This window comes from Chiloscyllium punctatum, chromosome 2 (genome assembly GCF_047496795.1).
Source record: "Chiloscyllium punctatum isolate Juve2018m chromosome 2, sChiPun1.3, whole genome shotgun sequence".
NCBI lineage: Eukaryota > Metazoa > Chordata > Chondrichthyes > Orectolobiformes > Hemiscylliidae > Chiloscyllium > Chiloscyllium punctatum.
Genome location: NC_092740.1, coordinates 47,390,157 through 47,414,904, shown reverse-complemented (window position 1 = coordinate 47,414,904; position 24,748 = coordinate 47,390,157). Strand labels below are relative to the sequence as shown.

The following is a 24,748-nucleotide window of genomic DNA, read 5'->3' as shown; positions in this document are numbered from 1 at the left end:
GGATGGGTTGGGATGTGGGGGGCAGGGCGGTGTTGGATGGGTTGGGGTGCGGGGGCAGGGCGGTGTTGGCGTGGTTTGGGGTTCGGTGGCAGGGCGGTGTTGCCGTGGGTTGGGGTGCGGGGGCAGGGTGGTGTTGGCGTGGGATGGGGTGCGGGCGCAGGGTGGAGTTGGACGGGTTGGTGTGCGGGGGCAGGGCAGTGATGGACAGGTTGAGGTGCGGGAGGCAGTGTGGTGTAGGACGGGCTGGGGCACGGGCAAGGGGCACGGGGCGGTGTTGGACTGGGTTGGGGGCAGACGGGCGGGGGGAGGTGTTGATCGGAGTTGGCGGGGCGGGCCAGGGGCCGGTGTTGGACTGGGTTGGGGTACAGTGGGACAGGGCGGTATTGGACAAGATTGGGGAGCAGGCAAGCGGGCAGTGTTGGATGGGGTTGGGGTTGGGAGGGGTTCAGTGTTGGATGGGGTTGGGGGTGGGAGGGGTTCGGTGTTAGATGGGGTTGGGGTGGGAGGGGTTTGGTGTTGGATGGGGTTGGGGTGGGAGGGGTTTGGTGTTGGATGGGGTTGGGGGTGGGAGGGTTTCGGTGTTGGATGGGGTTGGGGTGGCAGGGGTTTGGTGTTGGATGGGGTTGGGGGCGGGAGAGGTTCCTTGTTGTACGGGGTTGGGGCGGTTGGGGGTCGGTGTTGGATGGGGTTGATGGGCGGGAGGGTTTCGGTGTTGGATGGGTTGGGGGCGGAAGGGGTTCGGTGTTGGATGTTATCGGTGGCGGGAGGGGTTCGGTGTTGGATGGGGTTGGGGGCAGGAGGGGTTCGGTGTTGGATGGGGTTGTGGGCGGGAGTGGTTCGGTGTTGGATGGGGTTGGGGATGGGGTTGGGGGCTGGAGGGGTTCAATGTTGGACGGGGCTGGGGGCAGTTGAGGGTTGTTGTTGGATGGGGTTGGGGTGGGCGGGGTTCGGTGTTGGATGGGGTTGGGGCGGAAGGGGTTCGGTGGTGGATAGGATTGGGGCGGAAGGGGTTTGGTGTTGGATGGGGTTGGGGGCAGGAGGGGTTCGGTGTTGGATGGGGTTGTGGGTGGGAGTGGTTCGGTGTTGGACGGGGTTGTGGGTGGGAGGGGTTCGGTGTTGGACGGGGTTGGGGGTTGGGACGGGTTCGGTGTTGGACGGGGTTGGGGGGGAAGGGGTTCGGTGGTGGATGGGGTTGGGGCGGAAGGGGTTCGGTGTTGGATGGGGTTGTGGGTGGGAGTGGTTCGGCGTTGGACGGGGTTGTGGGTGGGAGGGGTTCGGTGTTGGACGGGTTTGGGGGTTCGGACGGGTTCCGTGTTGGATGGGGTTGGGAGCGGGAGGGGTTTGGTGTTGGATGGGGTTGGGGGCGGGAGGGAATTGGTGTTGGCCTGGGTTTGGGGACGGGAGGGGGTTCGGTGTTGGACGGGGTTGGGGGCGGGAAGGGGTTCGGTGTTGGACGGGATTGGGGGCGGGAGGGGGGTCAGTGTTGGACGGGGTTGGGGGCGGGAGGGGGGTCAGTGTTGGATTGTGTTGGGGGCAGTTGGGGGAGCAGTGTTGGACAGAGTTGGGGGCAGTTGTGGGGTGGTGTTGGACGGGGTTGGGGCGGTTGGGGGGGTCGGTGTTGGACGGGGTTGGGGCGGTTGGGGGGGTCGGTGTTGTACGGGATTGGGGTGGTTGGGGGGGCGGTGTTGGACGGGGTTGGGTGCGGTTGGGGGGGCGGTGTTGGACAGGGTTCGGTGCGTTTGGGGGGGGTCGGTGTTGGATGTGGTTGAGGGCAGTTGGGGGGGCAATGTTGGACAGGATTGGAGTGGTTGGGGGGCAGTGTTGGACAGGGTTGGGGTGGTTGGGGGGGCAGTGTTGGACAGGGTTGGGGGGGTTGGTGTTGGACGGGGTTTGGGAGTGGTTGGGGGAGTCGGTGTTGGACGGAGTTGGGGCGGTTATGGGGTGGTGTTGGATGGGGTTGGGGGTGGTTGGGGGGCGGTGCTTGGACGGGGTTGGGGGGGTTGGTGTTGGACTGGGTTGGGGGACGGTGTTGGACAGGGTTTGGGCCGGTTGGGGGGGTCGGTGTTGGACTGGGTTGGGGTGATTGGGGGGGCGGTGTTGGACGGGGTTGGGGGCGGTTGGGGGGTCGGTGTTGGACGGGGTTGGGGGCGGTTGGGGGGCAGTCTTGGATGCGGTTGGGGGCAGTTGGGGGGGCGGTGCTTGGACTGGTTTGGGGGCAGTTGGGGGGTGGTGTTGGACAGGGTTGGGGGCGGTCTTGGACGGGGTTGGGGGCAGTTGGGGGGGAGGTGCTTGGACTGGTTTGGGGGGTGGTGTTGGACGGGGTTGGGGCGATTAGAGGGAGTGCTTGGACTGGGTTGGAGGTGGTTGGGGCAGTGCTTGGACTGGGTTGGGGGCGGTGCTTGGACTAGGTTGGGGCGGGCGGTGCTTGGACGGGGTTGGGGGTTGGGGGCGGTGTTGGATGGGTTTGGGGGTGGGGTACGGTGTTGGATGGGTTTGGGGGTGGGGTACGGTGTTGCGGGTTAGGGGTCAGTGTTGGACAGGTTTGGGGGTTGGGGGGCAGTGTTCAACAGGGTTGGGGGCGAGTGGGGGGCGCGTGTTGGACTGGTTTGGGGGTGGGTGGGGGGCTGGTGTTGGAGGGCGTTGGGGGTTGGGGGTTGGGGGTTGGGGGTCGGGGGTCGGTGGCTTGTGCACGGTGTGCTGCTGCTGCCTAGTCTCCTGAATGGAAAGCGACTTAATAGGAAACTCTGAAACCCAGAGGAAAGGCATTTAATCAATTAACAGAATAATCACTTATCCGAATGAAATAGTGGCCGCCCATCTCATTCGGATAATCGAGGTTCCTCTTTACTCAGTTTTGCTGGGACTTCCTTGTTGCGCACTCAGTTGAATGTGGCCCTCGTGTCAAGGGCTGTGGAATCACCTCTGGAATGTAGCCCTTTTCTCCATGAGTGAATCAAGGCTGAGCACGATCTGCTTGATAGCACTGTTGGTGACACCTTCCATCACTTTACTGATGATCAGAAGTAGACTGATGAGGCAGTAATCGGCCATGTTGGATTTGTCCTGCTTGGAGTCCAAGACATATTTGGGCAATTTCAACATTGTCGGATAGATGCCAGTGTTGTAACTTTAATGGAACAGCTTGTCTAAGGGAGCAGCAAGTTCTGGAGCATAAATCTTCAGTACATTGGTTGCCAGAATGTTGCCAGGGCCCATTGCCTTTGCAATATCCAGTCCCTTCAACCGTCTCTTGATATCATATGGAGTGAATTAAATTGGCTGAAGACTGGTGTCTATAATGCTGAGCACCAGTGGAGGAGGCTGAGATAGATCACCTACTCAGCACTTATGGCTGGAGATTGCTATGAATGCTTTAGCCTTATCTTTTGCAATGAAGTGTTGTACTCTTCTGTCATTGAGCACGGGGGTATTTGTGGAGCCACCTCCTCCAGTGAGTTGTTTAATTGTCACTGCCATTCCCAACTGGATGCGGCATGATTGCAGATCTTAGATATGATCCTTTCGTTGTGAAATCACTTAGCTCTGTTTATCACATGTTGGGTCAAAATCCTGGAATTCCCTCCCTAATAGCATTGTGGGTAGCGGTTCAAGGGGCAGCTCACTCACCACCTTCTCAAAGGCAACTAGGAACAGGCAATAAATGCTGGCCAGCCAGTGACACCCACAGCCCACAGATAATTTTTTTAATAATGCAAATAGTCCCGTTTGGTGACTTCACCAGGTTGACATCTTATTTTTGGGTAAACCTAGTGCAGTCCCTGGCATGCCCTCCTGCACTCTCTTGATGGTGATGTTTGAGTGGGGGAAATGCCAGGCCATGAGGTTACACATTGTGCTAGAGTATAATTCTCCTTCTTTTAGTGGTCCACTGCAACTTATGGTTGCCCAGTCTTGAGTTGCTAGGTCTGTTCGAAGTTTGTCACACTTAGCACCAAGATAGTGCCACACAAAACAATGGAGGGTACTTTCAGGACTTCATCTCCACAAGGACTGTGCAGTGGTCACTCTTACTGATACTGTCATGGACAGATGCATTTGTGGCTGGCAGATTTATAAGGATGAGGTCAAGTATATTTTTCCCTCTTATTGCAGACCCAGTCTAGCAGCTATGTCCTTTAGGACACAACCACTTTGATCAGTAGTGCTGTTGACGAGTCATTCTTGATGATGGACATTGAAATCCCCTGTCCAGAGTACATTTTCCGCCCTTGCCACCCTCAGTGCTTGCCCCAAAGTGTTGAGGACTACCTCAGCGGAAGGCAGCAGTATGTGGTAATCAACAGAACGTTTCCTTGTCCATGTTCAACCTGATGCTTTGAGATATCAAGGGGTTCAGATTCAATGTTGGGGACTCCAACATTGCAGGCAAAATGGTGGTAAGCCAAGGAATTGGGACTAGTTTAGGAAGCATCAGTGGATGACTGAAAAGCTAATAAAAAGGAAGAAAATTGATTATGAAAGCAAATTTGCAAGAACTATAAAAACAAACTGTATGAGATTCTGTAGGTGTATAAAAAGAGATTATCTAAAGTAAGTGTGGGACTCTTGGAGGGTGCAACTGGGAAATGAATAATGGGGAACAGGGAAGGGACGGTAACTTAAATCAATATCTTGCACTGGTGGTGTTTTATCTTCATTCACTCGTTAGACATGTGCATCACTGGCTGACCAGCATTCATTACCTGTCATTGAGAAGATGGTGGTGAGGTGCTTTCTTGAATCGCTGCAGACCCACAATGCCTTAGGGAGAGATTCCAGGATTTTGACCCAGCAACAGTGAAGGAATGGCAGTATATTTCCAAGTCAGGATGGTGAGTGGCTTGATCTGTTGCAAAAATCTTCACAACCCAGCTAAATGCACTCTAGACAACTTTAGTAGCAGTACCTGCATCAATAACGTTCAATAGCATTATAACTATCTTCAGGTTCATTTGGAAGTCAGTTTTAAGGTCAGCAATGAGTGCTAGTACATAGTCAAATGCTGGCATGGATTGAGGATTGGCTGTCTGACAGAAGGCAGAGAGTTGGGATAAGAGGTTCTTTTTTGGAATGGCAGCCAGTGACAAGTGGTGTCCCACAGGGTTCAGTGTTGGGGCTGCAGCTGTTCACTTTATATATTAATGATTTAGATGAAGGGATTGGGGGCATTCTGGTGAAGTTCGCCGATGATATGAAGTCAGGTAGACAGGCAGGTAGTACTGAGGAAGTGGGGAGGCTGCAGAAAGATTTAGACAGTTTAGGAGAGTGGTCCAGGAAATGGCTGATGAAATTCAACATGAGCAAATGCGAGGTCTTATACTTTGGAAAAAAGAATACAGGCATGGACTATTTTCTAAATGGTGAGAAAATTCATTAAACCGAAGTACAAAGCAATCTGGGAGTGCTACTGCCAGTGGCAGTATTGGGAGTGCAAGGTAAACTTGTAGGTTGAGTCCGTGATTAAGAAAGCGAATGCAATGTTGTCATTTATCTCAAGAGGGTTGGAATATAAAAGCATCGATGTGCTTCTGAGACTTTATAAAGCTCTAGTTAGGCCCCATTTAGAATACTGTGTCCAGTTTTGTGCTCCATGCCTCAGGAAGGACATACTGGCACTGGAACATGTCCAGCGAAGATTCACACGGATGATCCCTGGAATGGTAGGCCTAACATACGACGAATGGCTGAGGATCCTGGGATTGAATTCATTAGAGTTTAGAAGGTTGAGGGGAGATCTAATAGAAACTTACAAGTTAATGCATGGCTTAGAAAGGGTGGACGCTGGGAAGTTGTTTCGTTAGGTGGGGAGTCTAGGACCTGTGGGCACAGCCTTAGAATTAGAGGGGGTCAAATTAGAACAGAAATGAGGAGACATTTCTTCAGCCAGAGAATGGTGGGCCTGTGAATTCATTGCTACAGAGCGCAGTGGAGGTTGGGACATTAAATATCTTCATGGCAGAGATTGACAAATTCTTGATCTTGCAAGGAATTAAGGGCTACAGGGAAAGTGTGGGTAAGTGGAGTTGAAATGTCAATCAGCCATAATTAAATGGTGGAGTGGAATCGATGGGCCGAATGGACTTACTTCTACTATTATGTCTTCTGGTCTTATGGTCTAAACTGGCTAAAATACAGCAAGACCTTAAAGCACATAATTGTAACTATGTCTATTTATGATATATGTGTGAAAAACATGTACTGATTTTGAGAACTATTTATAAAGCTTTTTGTACAAACATCCCTTAAGGCTACTGACACATCTATATCGCATGCCTTGGTGCAGCAATCTACAGTTCTATGACATAGCAGACTACCTTATCAAATCAGCAACACTGCACCAAATGGGAGGAAAAGATAGCAGGTCTAATTTCACTCATTCCAGTCAGAATTACTGGTGCCTGTTTCGCTATCTTGAGGTAGTTCAAAAATCATCAACAATAAGACCAAGTTGACAGTCAATTGTTGCAAACTGCAAAGGCTCCAGTGGAAAAGAAAATAAACTCATCACTTACAACATAAAAGAGGAGTATCTTGCTTTGGGAAATAACTATAGCATTTGGATAAATGTTGAATCCATGATGAGTACCATAATGGCCAAAACTATTTTGGTTTTGATAAGTTGGTTTGCAACTTATGAGTTGCCAGAGATGTTGGTGTCAGATAATGATCCATAGCTATGTGAGGAGAGGTTGAAATATTTGGGTCAGAATGGAATGAAACACACCAATATGACCATACCATTCAGCACTGAAAGATGTTGCAGAAAGAAGCTCTTGTGGGTAAATCACCACAAGCTACCTTTAATTTGGCTACATTAGAAGAAATCTCACAGACAATCAAGTACCAAAACAATTAGTTAAACTTTGTTGCATGTAGCAACCAAAATAAAACGCCTCAAGTAAGCAAGTCAATCCTCACAACTCAACTTGGCTATTATCCAAAGAAAATAAAATCCGAAAGAACTGTGGATGCTGTGAATCAGAAACAAAAAAACAGAAGTTGCTGGAAAAGCTCAGCAGGTCTGGCAGCATCTGTGAAGAGAAATCAGAGTTATAGTTTTGGGTCCAGTGACCCTTCCTCAGAACTGCTGAGCTTTTCCAGTAACTTCTGTTTTTTGTTATTGTTGGTGGCTATTACCCAATTAATACATTCCAACAAACAGTCTCTGTATCTGATGTCCAGGGTTTGATCCTTGTACAGTGTTGTTCTTCAAATTTCTCCTGAAGAGCTCTGATCTTGAATTCTTTTAAAGTTTCTCATCCTTCAGGTCTATGGTGTAACATTATTAATAATTCTTTAGCCTCTTTCATCCAAAATATTGATTTTGGAGTCCTTGAATCTGTAGCTTCTTTCCTTATCAGGCCTAATTCCCTGTTCTATGTTACATTTGGCCTTAACTATCTGTTTGAAGACCCGGTCTGGCTTGGAGTTAACTCCTTAAATTCTTTAGCAGGCAGTCAGAGACCACCTACAGTATGGAAACACACCATTTGGCCCAATGAGTCCACACTGATCCTATGAAGAATATCACACCCAGACCCATGCCCCTATCCTATCACCCTGTATTTCCCAAGGATAATGCACTCAGTCTACACATCCCTGCACTCTATGGGCAATTTAGCACAGCCAATTTACCTAATATGCACATCTTCAGACTGTGGGAGGAAACCAGAGCACCAGGAGGACACCTGCACAGATGCAAGGAGAACATGCAAACTCCGCACAGTTGCCCAAGGCTGGAATCGAACCTGAGTCTCTAGCACTGCAAGCAGGGCTAACCATTGAGCCACCAGGCCATCCTTTGTCACCTTTGTAAAGTAGCCAGTCATCTAGCAGCTGTCAAAACCATTTAGTTCATGTTGCCCTGTCTCCTTCTTTTCCCAGGTATGGCTAATTGCTTTCAATTTCTTATGTAACAGCTTATCTTTGTCCCTTAACAGCTTATTCCTGACTGAGTTATTGCTGATCCATTTGAGTGTAACAGTTTATCTTTGTTGATTCATCCAATCCACAAAGAGTTATTGAAGTCCTGAAGTTTATAATATCACAAAGCATACAGATTGTGAAAAGACTTTGCAGAAGTATTTGTGAGGTTTAGATTACATAGTCATTTCCAGGTCTCTCTTACAGAATAACCCCACAATCTGAAACTGTTTGCTCAATTTGTGAGTTATTATTTAAACATACTCTTTAAACACACACTTTAAACAAACTGTGATTGGAGTTGATTTAAAGAGTTCAGGTACTTTCATATATCCAGTGAAAACTGGAGAGTCTCAGTGTCTTGCAGATCATTTGTTTGAAAGAGGAAATCTGACAAAGAGAAGAACAGAAGAAACCTCCTACAATCCACATTGCTTCTGCAAGTGGAAGTCAGCAAATAAATAAAAGTGAAATAGAAACTGAAATTTTGCCAGTAACCCAGAATCCCAGCAAAAGAGCAAAGTAAATCAGGACCTTTGATTACAACAAATCAGTTGATGTCACAGTCATAACCATTAGTTGGAGTTGATAGTCAAAAGTTCAGATTCCACAGTCTGAGGATTGAGACACATTGTCAAGCTAATGGAAAAGGAACAAGACAACAAAGTGAAAGAAACTAAATAGGTTAGTTGAAAGTATTGTTATGAAGATGTGGGTGTACTGTACCTTTAAGGGAGTTAAAACCAACAGAACTACCTGACAGCACCAAGTGTTCTGAAAAAAAGATTACAATATAACCTTTTGGTCCAGCAGTTAGGGTAGCTGGTTGCCTGGAGACAAAAACAGGTTCGAATTAGGCCAATAAGTTTAAATTGTACCCAAAAAAAAATTCCAATCAAGTTTGAATTGAGTATATTGACAATCTTAAAAGCCAATGACACAATCTGATGCTTTGGAGGTATAAGACCAGAGAAAATTAAACAGTTGAGAGGAGAACTGCCATGTAGAAACTGCCTGAAAAATAGCTCTCTTAAAGGTACCTTTATTGATCAGTAACATGTAAAGCAGAATCTCCAAGAAGTAGAAAAGAAGGGAGAAATACAGAGAAGAACCGAAAGATGTCTGGTTTTGAGCTGAGAAGTTTTGTTTTGTAAGTCTTAATCGGGGGTTTTATCGGACTGGTATTGTAAAAGGGGTAGGTAAAAGATAGGTTAGAGGAAGGTGTTGTAAATAGCTATTAGTTAATTATTCTATGTTATACTTTCAGAAATAAAGTTGTTAATTTTTACTTTAAATAGTTCTTGGCTCCTCGAATTTTCACAGATTGCTGCATGGGATAAATCTTTTCTGTGTTGTTGGTTTAAATTAAGCAGGAGGGTTTACCCCATGTTGTAACAGTATGCAGGAGAGAAGAGAAAGAGTCATTTTTTTCTCATTACTTTGCAAATTGCAGAACAGGGATGTGGGCTGATTGTCACATCCTTGCTTTTATATATGTGTGTATGTGTGCGTATAAAGTATGAATGTATATATTATGCTACTTTTCTTTGGAACATGCAACTTATTCTGGTAAATCTTGTCAAGTGTTTTGGTTCCGATTATGATAAAAAAATAAACCAACCTGCTAGATTTCCAGTATTGTTGATGGTCATTTATCATATTTCATTCTGGGAATCCAAGTGTATTAATTGTAACAGAAAAGAAGTGCAAGTACTAAGTGAGACAGTAATGTCATACATGGCAAGATCTGATCCATATTGCCCTCCTGCTTGACCTCTTCAGGGCATTAGAAACATTCCAAAGATAACAGAAAATCAAGGCATTAATGGGAGGAAAGATTTTGTAACAGTCTCTATCACAGGGGACAAAGTATTTGACAAACTAATGGGACCAAAAGGAGACAAAACTCCATGACGTGATGGCCTGCATCCAAGGATTTAAAGTAAGTGGTTGCAGAGAAGATGAAGCCATTAGTCAAAATATTCCAGAACTCACTGGATTGCGGAAAGGTTCCAACAGATTGGAAAACTGTTAAAGTGACACCCCTGTTCAAGAAGGGAAGAAGATAGAATGCAGGAAACTGTCGGCCAGTATCCTAATATTGGGACAATGCTAGAGTCCATTATTAAGGAAGAAACAGAGTTGGAAAAGGTAAAGCAAGCAAACAGAGTGAACATGGGCATTTGAACATGAAATCATGTTTAACAAATTTGGGTAGAGTTCTTTGATTATATAACAAATAGAGTTGATAATAGAGAATTGATAAAGGTAGTTTATTTGGATTTCCAAAGGCATTAGATAAGGTGCCACATAAACGTTAGTGTATAAGATCAGAACTCATGGTATTGGGATAATGCATTAGCATGGATTGAGGATTTTTTAATAGTTGGATGACAGAGAGTCATGATGAGTGGCTATTTTTCAGGTTGGGAAGATGTAATTGTGGAATGCCATAGGATGAATCCATAGTCCTCAATTATTTAGGGAGAGGGCAAAATGTAACAAATCCAAATTTCCAGATAATACAAAAATAGGTGGGAGGGCATGTTGTGTTGAGAACATAAGGAATCTGTAAGGGGATATTAATTGATTTGAACAAGCAGTAACTGCAGAGATGGAATTTAAAATAGGAAAGAATGATTTTGGTAGCTTGGATCTAAAGACAGACTACTGTTTAAATGGAGAGAGACTCCAAGATTCTGCAATACAGAGAAATCTGGTTGTTATATTTCATGTAATACAAAAAGTGAACACAAAAGGTACAGCAAGTAATTAAGAAGGCAAGTTAATTTTGGGCTTTGTTGCTAGGGTTGGAGGTTAAAAATTGGGAAGCCTTGTTACAACTGCACCGTGATCCAGGTTTAGAAACCAGGAGGAGGGTTCAATCAACACTGTTTCTAAATAGTGTGAATTAAGAGTAATTAGACTTCAGGCATTCAATAAAGAAAACATGAAAGAAAAACATGCTGGTGAGCCAGAACTTGTCAAGACAATCACATACTGCTGAGGACATAGAAATACTCAACAGCCAACTTCAAAGAATAAACAAAATGCACTTTAGATAATGACAGAAGACACACAGGAACAGATGATTCTGCAACTCCATAAAAGAGGGACAGGCTGCATCATGACACAGTAGGAATGTCCATAGGAATGATCCAACCTTCCAGTTACTGGCCATTTCAATAATCCAACTTGCTGCCCTTCTCGCATGTCTGTCATTGGCCTGCTACCATGTTCCAACAAAGCTCAACTCAAGCTGGAGGAATAACATTTCATCTTCTGCTACACCCTCTAGGACCCAATTTTGAGTTCCACAAATTCAGTGTATGATCTCTAAGCTCCATTTTCTTAGAACCCCACCCTTCCCCAGGATGGGGAAGTTTGTGTCTAGTTTGTGTCTTATTGGCATTGCTTTCAGCAGGGCAGACCTATTTACTCCTTTTCAAGGCAACCTTTTACATCTGTTTTACATCTCTATCACTCATTTTTCACTTTATCTTTTGCTCTAGGCACACTTACCATCTGTTGCACTTACTCCTTTCATCCTTCTGTCATGAGCATATTGAGACTTCCAGCTCCTCTCAATTCCAAAGAGTCAGATTGGACACAAAATGCTAACTGTGTTTCTGTCTCCACCAGAACTGCCAGAACTGCAGAGTTTCTCCAGCACTTTCTGTTTTTATTTCAGATTTCCGGTAAGTACTGTATTTTCCCTCTACCATGAGGCAGTGGTCTTTCAACTGGTCCTGAGTCTGAGTTGAGTCGGTGAGCCAGCCAAACATTGAGGATTATGTGAGTTAAAGCTAAATGTCCCTCGGACAGTTGGAAAAGTCCTGAATGAAACAGAATTTAGGCTTAAAGGACAATACTTTTGTTTTAAATGCAGCTTCAATCAGGTGTTATTGCCACAGTACAAGGATATCACAGAGCAAGGCTGGGAAAAGAGAACTGTGGGGGCCATAAGAGAAGCCCCGTATATTCCAGGACATGACAGCTGAGGAAATCACAAAAGAAATTAATTATAGCAGTTAAGATTTGATCAATTTAGAGAAGTACATTATTCTGGTCTAACATAGAAATGTTCTCACCAGAGGAAGAGATCACAGCAGGAGCATTAGCAAGGCTCCAAAGCATGGAAAAGCCTTCATTCTAGCAGCAAAGTATTGAAGAACTGCCATTACTGCAGAATAAAGATCTTTAACGAAAGTAAAATACAGGTAGTTCTGGGATAACACGCATTTTGGCAGCCCTATTTGGCTAAAACGTCACTGAAGAATTAAGGAACAGTGTTTTCAAGACCGCTTAGCTCTGTTGGCAATAGTGTGATTCCAGCGGGGATCAGTTTGCATGTTCTGTTCTGCGCATGTGCTGATGTGAACACTGAAATCTCTGCCTTTCTGTGTATGCATCAGTGTCTGCGCCGTTCCACACGTACGTGATGTCCGTGCTAGTCTTCGTGCCGTTCTGTGCATGCACCGATGTCAGCTGCTGACAGAGCAGCTTTCTGTGAGAGGTACTGTACAGAGAGCAGCTTTCTTACATTTTTTAAATGTACTCTGTTAAATTTACTTTTGTTTCAATAATATGATTTCAACCTTCATTGCATTAGGCGTTTAGGTGCTTTTTGAGCAATCGTGAGTGATTTTTTTGCTGATCTGCCCCAACCCCACTTTTCCCAGAGGCTCCATTATTTCTTTTAAGCAATTTTCTACTAAGCCCAGTTTCGCTAGAATGCAACTCCAGTGTTATAGGAGAACTACTTGTACATAATCACATTAGGATGCAAAGACATCAGAAATAGTGAGCTAGGATGGTTTAATTTCTGAAATGAGCCAAGTCGAATACAAAGTCAGACACTGTGGAGAAAACAACTCTTGAGGTATGGAATAGCTTCTGAACTGGATAGTAAGATAGAAGCTAAATAAGGAAATCCTCTTCCATGCACAATTGGAAGTAAAGCAGATGATGTTATTCCTCACCAAGAGATAAGTCAAACATCAGACAAATCAGAAAAGGATTTGAAATACTTTGATAGTTAATGCAACCTCAGAACTAATAAAGTTAGAATATTGAGAATAGAGTTTAGGTCAGTGGAATGTTCCTCCTGCAGAATGTGGGAAGTAAGGGTCACCACTAGTGTCCCTGCTGACTACATCTGTGGGAAGTGCACCCAACACCAGCTCCTCGAAAACCATGTTAGGGAACTGGAGCTGGAGTTGGATGAACTTCGGATCATTCAGGAGGCAGAGGGGGTTATTGACAGGACTTACAGAGAGGTAGTCACTCCCCAGACAAAAGATGCTGCCTGAACTGCTGTGCTCTTCCAGCACCACTAATCCAGTATGTGGGTATCATTGGCTGGGTCAGCATTTATTGCCTGCCTCTAGTTGCCCTTGAGAAGGTGGTGGTGAAGTAGTGAACTTTTCTTGAACTGTTGTAGTTCATGAGCTGTAAGTTGACCCATAATGCCACTAGGAAGGAAATACCAGGAGTTTGACCCAGTGACCCTGAAGGAACGGCGATACATTTCCAAGTTAGGCTGGTGAGTGATTTGGAGGGGAACTTGCAGGTGGTGTTGTTCCCATATAACTGAGTAATAGAGATTTTATAGCATGGAAAGAAGCCCTTTGACCCATCATTTCCATATTAGTCATCAATCATTCAACTATTCTAATCCCATTTTCCAGTACTTGGTCATAGCCTTGTATGCCATGGTGTTACAAGTGCTCTTTTAAATTGTTCTTAAATGTCTTGAGGGTTCTCTCCTCCACCACCTCTTTTGGCAGTGAGTTCCAGATACCCAGAACCTCTGGGCTTCCTCAAATCCCTGCTAAACCTCCTGCTCCTTACCTTAAAACTATGTCCCCTGGTTATTGACCCTGCAAAGAGGAAAGGTTTCTCTCCAAGTACACTATGTTCCTCTGAACTTTGTACATCTCAATCAGATACCTCTCTGCTCTAAAGTAAACCACTCCAGCCTATCTAGTCTCACTTCAGAGCTGAATTACTTCACCGCAGGCAGCATCCTGGTGAATTTCGTCTGCACTGTTTCTGTGAAAGCATATCCTCTTACAGTAAGACAACCAGAACTGCACACAGTACTCCAGCTGCAGCCTAACTAATGTTATATAAAGTTCTATCATAACCTTGTTGTTCTTTAATTCAATGCCTTAACTAAGAAAGGCAAGAACTCCATATGCCTCTTAACCACCTTATCTAACTATCCTGCTGCCTTCAAGGATCTATGGATATGCACATAATGGTCCTGTGATCCTGTGTACTGCTTAGGATCCTACCATTAATTTTTTAATCAACCCAAAATGCATCATCTCACACTTCTCAGAATTAAATTCCATTTGCTACTGTTCAGCTCATCTGACCAGTCCCTCTATATCATCCTGTAGTCTAAGGCTTTCCTCCTCACTAATTACCCCATAATCAATTTTCATGTCTATTGTAAACTTACTGATCACACCTATTCATATCTAGGTAATTAATGTACACTACAAATAACAAGAGAGTTGGCACCGAACCCTGTGTGACACCACTGGTCACCAGAGCCTTCCAGTCACAAAAATACTCTTTGATCATCACCCTCTACTTCATGCCACAAAGCCAATTTTGGACCCAGTTTACCAAATTGCCCGGAATCCCATGGGCTCTTAGCTTCTTAACCAATCTGCCATGCAAGACCTTGTCAAAAGCCTTACAGACGTCCATGTAGACTACATCAACTGCACTACCCTCTTCTACACACCCAGTCATCCCCTTGAAAAATTAATCAATGTTTGATCTCCAACTTCCATAACTAACTACCTTAAATTAATCCTCTCGAAGTGGAGATTAATTCTGTCCCTTAGAAATTTTTCAATTAGTTTCGATGATAATTTACTTACTACAGATTTTAGACTCATTTGCCTGCATTTTTGTGGTTTATCCCTACCACCTTTCTTGAATTATAGGACCACATCAGCTGTGTAGAGTCCTCTGGGACCTGCGGCCAGAGACAATTTGAAAATTAATGTCAGAGCCCCTGAAATGTCCTCCCTTGGATCCCTCAGCAGGCTGGGATAAATCCCACCTGAGCCTTGGAATTTATTCAGTTTCAAGCTTGCTAAAACCACAATAAATGTTCTCTCTCCCTCTCTCTCTCTCTCTCTCAAGCATATTACAGTACCACCCTCGTAATGGTAGGCTTAAAAATGATATCTACAAACCAGACCATTAAGGGTTAATCATTAAGGGTTAATTGGATATGACAATGAGCAATTGAAATAAAGTGGAAAAGTACATGGAAAATAGGCTTAAAGCAAAAGCAATCTGTTTTGACTGAAAGGTAACCACGTGACACTAAATTGTTTGTAAGAACTATCATGATGGGCCATTACATGGAGCCACCTGGAAATGTTTTTCTGGAATAATACTAATATCAGGGACTTTGCTCATACATTGGACTTCATCTTGGGCTAAGATTTGCAACTGTAAGAAGGCAGTGAAACTTGTTGTAAACTTATGCTTGTTATTTGCTTCTGGACCTCACCTTGGACCAGAATTCCCAAACGATGTCAGGCACCCTGAGTTCTCCAGATAGGCTTTTGTAAAGTGGTGTCTCCACCATGCAGAAGTATGTGAAACTCTTCACCAATATATATTTACTTCTTCATATGTATAATTTGGGAAGAGATCATGTTGTTAAGATGGCCACAGAGTAAGGCTCTTGAGCAGGGAGTTCTCTGCTCTGATCGTTTTTCTATTCCTCTCTTGTATTATTTTACTTACCTCTTGTCCTGAGCTCAGATGACAGTGGTGATTTCTAAACCAAAACCACCCTTCTCTACAGTGAACACAGATGCAAAACACTCAGATAAAGTCTGTCTTCTGGCTCCACACACACTGATTGCACCTTTAAACTTTAATGGGACCTATTCTCGCCCTGATTATTCTCTTGCTCTAATACACTTAGAAAATGCCTTTGGATTTTCTTTAATGTTAACTCCAGTGTTTGTTTTTCATATCTTCTCAACACTCTTCTAATTTCTTTTGAAGAAACTCCCTGCATTTTCTCTAGGATACCTGTTGTTTTGAGCATTCAGTGTCTACCATAATCTTTTCTTTCTTTATCTAGTTAAGTACTATACTTGACATTCAGGGTTCTCTGCACTTTTTGGTCGCACCCTTCACCTTTATGGGAACATGTTAGCCCTGCACACTCATATTACTCTTTTGAATGTCTCCCACTACTCTGATGTGGATTTTTTTGCAAGTAACTGCTCCCAGTCCATTCCTAATGAAGAACTTATGCCTGAAATGCCGATTCTCCTCCTCAGGTGCTGCCTGACCTGGTGAGCTTTTCCAACAACACACTCTCAACTCTGATCTCTAGCATCTGCAGTCCTCACTTTACCCAGTCCATTTTTTGCCAGATCTTGTCTTACCTTATTAAAATTGGCCTGCCTCTAGTTCAGAACCTTTACTCCCTCTCCATTGCTGTTCTTATCCATAAATATCTTAAATCTAAATGAATTATGGTAACGATAATCAAAATGCTCTCCCACTGCTACATCTACCACTCACCCTGGCTTCATTTCCTAAAATTAGGTCCAGTACCACTTCCTCTATTGTAGGACCTTTGCACACTGGCTTAAACTGTACTGGACACATTTTAAGAATTCTACCTCCTCTCAGCCTTTCACACTTTGTCTATCCCAGTTAATATTGGGGAGATTGAAACCCCATGTTATTATTACCTTATTATTTTTACACTTCTCCGATATTTGCCTGGCTTGCTGTGTTCTTCCAGCCTCCTGCTTATCCACTTTGAATACCAGCATCTATAGTTCTCTATGTCTCCCTGACTATTTGGGGAGTTATAGTGCAATCCTAGCAAAATCATTGTCTTTTTTCTTGTTTTTATGTTCTTACACACGTGGCAATATTGAAAGATACCAATTGAGGGACCCTCTTCCCAGACTGCCTCACTACACCAATTTGAATGACACTCTTCCCAGACCGCCTCACTATGATACTGACTGAGGGAGGCAAGGCAATCTAGCGGTATTATTAGTGGACTGTTAATCCAGAGACCCAGGTAATGTTCTGGAGACCCGGGTTCAAATCCCATCAGGTGACCATAATTCCTTTGTTGATTGTTGGAAAAATCCATCTGGTTCATGAATGCCCTTGAGGGAAAGAAACTGTGATCCTTACCTAGTGTAAAGTAGACAAGCAGGAGGCTGGAAGAACACAGCAAGCCAGGCAGCATTAGGAGGTGGAGAAGTGGACATTTCAGAAATAACCCTTCTTCAGGAATGAGACAACAAACTGCAGATGCTGGAATCCAAATTAGACAAGCAGGAGGCTGGAAGAACACACCAATGGATTCATGGTCACCATTAGACTCTTAATACCAGATTTTTAAAATTGAATTCAAATTCCTGAAGAAGAATTATATCCAAAACATTGACTTCTCCACCTTCTGATGCTGCCTGGCTTGCTGTGTTCTTCCAGCCTCCTGCTTATCCACTTTGGATACCAGCATCTACAGTTCTTTTGTCTCTATCCGTACCTGGTCTGGCCTACATGTGACTCATCAGACCCACAGCAATGTGGTCGATTCTCAACTGCTCTCTGAGCATTTAGGGATGGGCAATAAATGCTGGCCTAGCCAGTAACGGCTCCCATCCTGTGAATTAATTTTTTAAAAGTGGGAAATTCACGGTGGCTCAGTGGTTAGCACTGCTGCCTCACAGCACCAGGGTCCCAGGCTTGATTCCAGCCTCGGGAGACTGTCTGTGTGGAGTTTGTACATTCTCACTGTGTCTGCGTGGGTTTCCTCCGGGTGCTCTGGTTTCCTCCCACGGTCTAAAAAATGTGCAGGTTGGGTGAATTGGCCATGCCCGTAGTGTTAGGTGCATTAGTCAGAGGGAAATGGGTCTGGGTGGATTACTCTTCGGAGGATTGGTGTGGACTGGTTGGGCCGAAGGGCCTGTTTCCACACTGTAGGGAATCTAATCTACTTCACTGTGGTGCTGACTGCAGGGCTCAGTTCACAGGCCCTTCTAGGTCACATGTCACCCTGACTTGGAATTGTATTGCTGTTTTATCACTGTTGCTGATTCAAAAATCCTGGAACTCTTCCACACAGCACTGTGGGTGTCTCTATACCCCAAGGACTGCAGCAGTTCAAGAAGGCAGATGACTAGATTAGATTACTTACAGTGTGGAAACAGGCCCTTCAGCCCAACAAGTCCACACCGCCCCGCCGAAGCGCAACCCACCCATACCCCTACATCTACCCCTTACCTAACACTACGGGCAATTTTAACATGGCCAATTCACCTGACCTGCACATCTTTGGACTGTGGGAGGAAACCGGAGCACCCGGAGGAAACCCACGCAGACACGGGGAGAATGTGCAAACTCCACACAGTCAGTCGTCTGAGGTGGGAATTGAACCCCGGTCTCTGGCGCTGTGAGGCTGTGAGGCTAACCACTGTGCCATGTGCTGCCCTAGTTTCAATGGAATTAAGAATAGGCAATAAATGCTGGCCTAGCCAGCTGCCTTCTGCTCAGCGTGACTAATCTCATTTCATCTGGTGAACTCCCCCTCCCCACCCCGCACATCCAACAACTTCCAAGCTCCTGGTTCCCCAACCCCACATAGCTCACTTTTACCTCCTCTCCATATTCCCCAAATTCCACAAACAGGATTGCCGAGCCAAACCCATTGTTTCTGCCTGTACCCTCCCCACAGAACTCATCTTTTCTGACTACGACTTGACTTTTTCATCCCCTTGCACCGTCCCTTTTCCACTTACATCCGCGACTCTTCAGACACTTTGCGTCAGTTTCATAACTTCCAGTTTCCAGGTTCCAGCTGCCTTCTCTTTACCATGGACTTACAATCCCTTTACACATCCATCCCCCACCAGGGTGGACTCAGAGCTCTCCACTTGGTCCTGGAAAAAAGGTCTGACCTGTCCTCATCCACCATCACACTCCTCTGCTTAGCTGAGCTCGTTCTCGCTATGGACACTCTTCTCCTTTAACTCTGCCCATGTTCTTCAGGTCATGGGAGTGGCCATAGGTACCCACCTGGGCCCCAGTTATGTCTGTCTCTTTGTGGGGTAAGTGGAACACAACTCTTTCTCCAGTTCATTGCTGACATCATCAGCGCTGCTTCCCTCTCTTGTCCAGAATTAGAAAAGTTTATCTATTTTGCTTCCAATTTCCATTCTACTCTCACCTTCACCTGGTCTATTTCTGACTCTTCCCTTCCCTTCCTCGACATCTCTGTTTCCAGTTCTGGGGATAGGCTAGCCAGCAATATCCACAAAAACTGATCAGCTGCCACAGAACTATACATCCTCACACCCTGCTTCCTGTAAAGACTCCTTCTATTCTAACAGTTACTCCATCTATTTTGCATCTGGTCTCAGCTTCCACAGGGGGATCTCAGAAATGTCCACCTTTTCCTCACCTGAGGATTACTACCACTGTGATTGACAGGACCCTAAGTTGGGTCCAACCTATTACTGCACTATGACTGTCACCTCTTCTCTTCCCTCTCACAGCAGTAAGGTACCCCTTATCCTCACCTACCATCCCACCAGCATCCACATCCAAAGGATCATTATCTGTCATTTCTGCCACCTCCGTCAGGATACCACCACCAGACACACATTTCACCTTGGTCCCTTTGACACAGGGTAAACCCTGCAGCTTAATTTAAACCAGCAACACAGAAAAGATTTTTCCCGTGCAGTAATCTATGAAAATTCGAGAACTAAAGTAAAAGTAACAACTTTATTTATAAAGGAAAACAGAGAATAATTAACAACTATTTACAACTCCTTCATCTAAACTATCTTTTACCTTCCCCTTCTACAATATTAGTCAGATAAAACCGTCCCTGATTAAGATTTACCAAAATTCAACTTTTAAAAAACCAGCCAGACATTGAATCTTCTTTTCCTTTTCTTAGAGATTTCTGCTTCATAGGTTACTGATCTGTAAAGGTACCGTTAAGAGAGCTATTCTCTGGGTAGTCTGCAGATGTTGTTGGCTTGTCAGTTCTCCTTCCAATTGTTCAATTTTCCCCAGTCTTATATCCCCAGTGCATCGGATTTTGTCATTGGCTTTTAACATTGTCAATATACTAAATTCAAACTTGATTGGAATTTGGTATTTTTTGGGGTATAAACTGCTTGGCTTAATTCGAATTTATTTTGTCATTTCCAGACAACCAGCTAATCTAGCTTTCAACCAAGTGCTACATTATTACCTTATTCAGAACCCTTGGAGCTGTGTCAGGTAGTTCTGCTAGCTTTTAACTCTCTTAAAGGTACAGTACACCCATATCTTCATAACACCTCCAGACTACCTTGATCCACTTCTCCTTCCCTCCCAATATCTGCTCATACTCCCATGGCACTTTCCCTTGCAATTGCAAAAGGTGTAACACCTGACCATTTACTTCCTTCTCACTATTCCAACATCCCAGTCTCACCTTCCAGGTGAAGCAGTGATTTACCTGCACTTCACTCAATCTAATCTATTGTATTTGCTGCTTACAATATAGTCTCCTCTACATTAGGGAGACAAAACAGAGATGGGGGCGGGGTACAGCTGCGTGATGGGACCCCTCTTTCTGTTAACAGAAATGACCCCCAGCTTCAGTTTCCTGTCACTTCAACACACCACTGTGTTCCCCAGTTAACATCTTTCTCTTGGGGCTGCTGCAGTGCTCCAGCAAAGCTCAGTGCGAGCTGGAAAAGCTCATTTTACACTTGGGGACCCTGCAGCCTTCTGGGGATGTTCACATTCGGTAACTTTAGGGCCTGACCATCTTCTTCCATGTCCTTCTCCCACCCCCACACACCAAGCCATGTCATCACATGGGCCACTTTCAGCACAATCAAACCATTTTTACCAACTAATGGTCTCTATTAGCAGCTTTTCTTTCTCCTAGGCTAACCGTTCTCATTCCCTGTGTGTGCCCAGTTTTCTCTCTGGGTTCATCTCATTGTTTAGTCCTTCCCTCCTTCTCCTCATCCTGTCTTCACCATACATACAACCTAGCTCTAACCCGTTCTGAAGAAGGGACACTGGATCTGAAACCTTGACTCTGCTTTCTCGCCACAGTTGCTGCCAGACTTGCTGAGCTTCTCCAGCTATTTCTGTTTACGTTTCAGATTTCCAGGATCCATAGTTCTTTTATTTTTGCTTTAAACAAACACCGTTGCTCTGATCAGGGAACACAAAGCTTATTTATGTATGGATGCATTGGTGTGGCTGAATTATTAAATTAATATTTTGCATATTTCACCAAGGAAGCAGCTGAACTGAGCACAGGAGAAAGCTCAGTCACTAGAGGGCTTCAAATTGAAAAGGAAAAGATCTCAGACAAGTTGTTGGTACAAGAAGCAGTTGAAATACATCCAAGGACATTGAAGGAGATGAGAGTGGAAATTGGACAGGCACTGGCTACAATCTTCCACTTTTCCATGGACTTGTTGTGAGTTGGAAGGGGTGGGCATGGTATTACCAGTGGGCTGGAGGATTGTAAACATTTTTCAGAAAAGATTTGTAAGGAAAGCCCCAGGAATTATAGACCAGTCACTTTACCTTTGGTAGTCAGTAAACTTCTAAAAACAATAATTCAGATAGAATTAATCATCACATAAGAAATAGAAACAGAAGTAGGCCATTCTGCACATTGAATCTGCTCCACCATTCAATGAGACCGTGGCTGATTTGACAATCCTCAAGTCCACTTTCCTGCCATTTCCCCATAATCCTCTGTTCCCTAACTGATTAAAAATCAGTCAACCTCATTCTTAAAAACCCTTAAAAATTCTTGACAACCCTCTGTGGTAAATAATTCCACAGATTCACTAAACTCTGAAAGAAGACATACCTTCTCATTTGTGACTTAAATGAGAGAGCCTCATTGAGGCATTATGCCATCTGGTGTTAGACTGTCTCCCTTGGGGACAAAGCCTTTCCGTATCTAGCCTGTCAAGTCCTCTAAGAATTTTGTATGTTTCAATATGGTCATTTTTCATTCATCTATAGTCCAACGTTCATTAGAGAGGCTTGACTTGTTTTTCTGAAGGAGTGACTTGTTTAAATAACTTGCTGATTTTTTAGAAGATGTAACTGAGAGAGTTGGTGCACGTTCAGTCTCAGTCCACCACCTTACATTGCTGCGGAAGCAGCTGCACTGGTGAGAAAACTGTCACACATTTCCTTCTGGAATATCCCTTTGCAAAGTAGATCTGGGGGACGATGCTCCGTGGACTGATCCTTGGGGGACACACCGAGGCAAATATTGACTGCACCTGGAAGACCATCAACTCAGTGAAAGATGCTTCTTGGTCTGCCTGAACATTGTTTGTCTTCTCGTGTAAAGAGTTGATCTTGACCCAGTGTTGCAGACTGGCACATTCTAAGGTCCAGGACTATGTGCTGAGGGACACACTAAGGCTTCGGGCAGCTGTCGACAAGGCGCAAGGGGAGAAAAAAAACCACCATTCAAGGTCTTTTTGCCAAAGTATAACGAGGGTCTGTGTAGTTGTTAGACTGAGTATAAATAGACTCCTGCATAATTAGAAAATGTCTTTGCTTTTGCAACTGCAGAGAAGTTCTGAGAAAAGTCAAAATTTCAATATTTCGTTTGTGTTTCTTTCTTTACACTGTACAGAACTGATTTAGAATATTTCTCGTACTTATCGATGATTATCATGAATAAAGTATATTTTTAAATTTTAAAAAGTGTTGGTGAGGGTAATGCTATTGATGTAGAATACATGGACTTCTGAAAGGTGTTTGATGATACAGTGGCACACACAGACTTGTGAGAAAAGTTAGACCTCATGGAACAAAAGGGACAGTAGTAACATTGCTACAAATTTTCTGATTGTTGGAAATAGACAGCAATGAATAATGAATATCTTTCAAGCTGGAGAAAGGTTTGTAATGGAGTTAGCCAGCAGTCAATATTGGGACTTTTGCTTTCCCTAATTTAAATGAATGATTTTGAACATATATTGCAGGGATCGATGTTAAATGTTGTGAAATTGAACAAATTACAACTGTAATTTGGAGATTGAGAGGAGGACAGTGTAGAACTTCAAAAAGATATTGACCAGTTGGTGAAGTGGGTGAATAGGTGGCTGTGTTCAAAATGGAGAAGTGAAAATTATATATTATGGTGGAAAGAACAGAAATAAATAGCATTGAACAAAGGGAACTACTCCAAAGGGTGTTCAGGTGCAGAGAAACCCGAATTTATCTTTCCATAAACTATTAAAGGTGGCAGTATAGGTGGTTTCATCACAATACCATGACTCGGGGCATCCTTGCCTGCAGCGTATGAGATAGACAATATTGGCTGTTGTTGTCCTGACATCATACTGTCATCCAGTACTTCCCGGGAGTAGAGAAACTATGCCATGTTCTTCGCAGCCTGCAACACGTTATCAATGACAATGAGCATCTCGCCAAGATCTTCCCTCAACCTTCACTACTCGACTTCAAATAACAACCAAACTTTAAACAGACCATTGTTTGCAACAAACTACCCTGCCTTTAGGACAACTTCGATCTCTGTTTCCATGCTGTACAGCTCTATGACTATGACTCTATCACACAACCCTATCATGGCAACCACTGCAAGACATGTTAGAGAATCGACATGGATACTTCCATTACACATAGAGACACCACCCACCATGTACAGGGCAGGTACTCACGTGGCTCGGCCAACGTTGTCTACCTCCTACGCTGTATTCCCTCCTTTATTTTCTTGTTTTGAACAGCCTATGCAGTTAGATGCACAGGCCTCTTAAATGCCTTTTGCGTAGCTACAAAATCACAAACAGTTTGACCGACACTCATCCTGTGCAGGAACTTCCAGGGTGCCGTGTGCGACCTTGACCACAGATTAAAGGAACTGAGCAACCTATTTTGTTTGGAGGAAGTGAGCAAAGTTAAAGGAGAAGCTTAGAAGTTCACTTGGGGATAAAGGAGGGAAGTGGTGTATGAAAACTAACTGAATTGCCCATATGTCAAGGAATGTGTCGAGGGACTGCATATCCATTGTGAAATGACAACGGTCAACTTCAGGGAACCGGAAATCTTTAAAATATTTATCTTTACAGATGCTGCCAAATCTGCTGTGTTTCTCCAGCGTACTGTTTTTGTTTCACATTTCCAGCATCCACGGTTCTTTCTGATAATCTTCAATTTCAATTTCCCACCTTTTCCCTATAATCCTTGATTCTCTTATCAATTAAAAGTCTGTCTGCCTCAGCCTTCAGTATATTTAACAACCCACTCTTGACATCCCTGTGGTAAACAATTCTACAGATTCAATATGCTCTGGGGAAAATCCTCTTCAACCCTGTTTTGAATATATTACCTCTTACTCTGAGATTATGACCACTGCTCCTAGGCTCTCCTCTGAGTGGAAACAACTTTTCCACATATGCCCTGTCAAGTCCTTTAGGATTCTTTTATAGTTCAATAAGGTTGCCTCTCATTCTTCTCAACACCAATGAGTACAGGCCCAGTCTACTCAGCCTGTCCTCATAGGACAGTCCTTCCTCCCTGGTATCAGCCCAGTGCTGGGCTGCCTCTAATGTCATTACAACTTTCTTTACAGTATTCCAGCGTGATGTTTAACTAGTGCTTTGTACAGTTTTAGCAAAATCTCCCACTTTTATAAAATCACAAACAGTTTGACCGACACTCATCCTGTGCAGGAACTTCCAGGGTGCCGTGTGCCACTTTGACCACAGATTAAAGGAATTGAGCAACC

General features: G+C 44.4%; 1 protein-coding gene across 1 annotated transcript in view; it reads left to right on the top strand.

The window, feature by feature from the left end:
- Nucleotides 1-12,353: 12,353 nt before the first annotated feature.
- oclnb (occludin b) overlaps nucleotides 12,354-24,748 on the top strand; it is a 44,342-nt gene continuing 31,947 nt past the window's right edge. Inside the window, exon 1 of the mRNA XM_072582100.1 lies at nucleotides 12,354-12,439. Coding sequence (XP_072438201.1) covers nucleotides 12,397-12,439 — 43 coding nt within the window. The 5' untranslated portion in view covers nucleotides 12,354-12,396. The remainder of the gene's footprint in view (nucleotides 12,440-24,748) is intronic.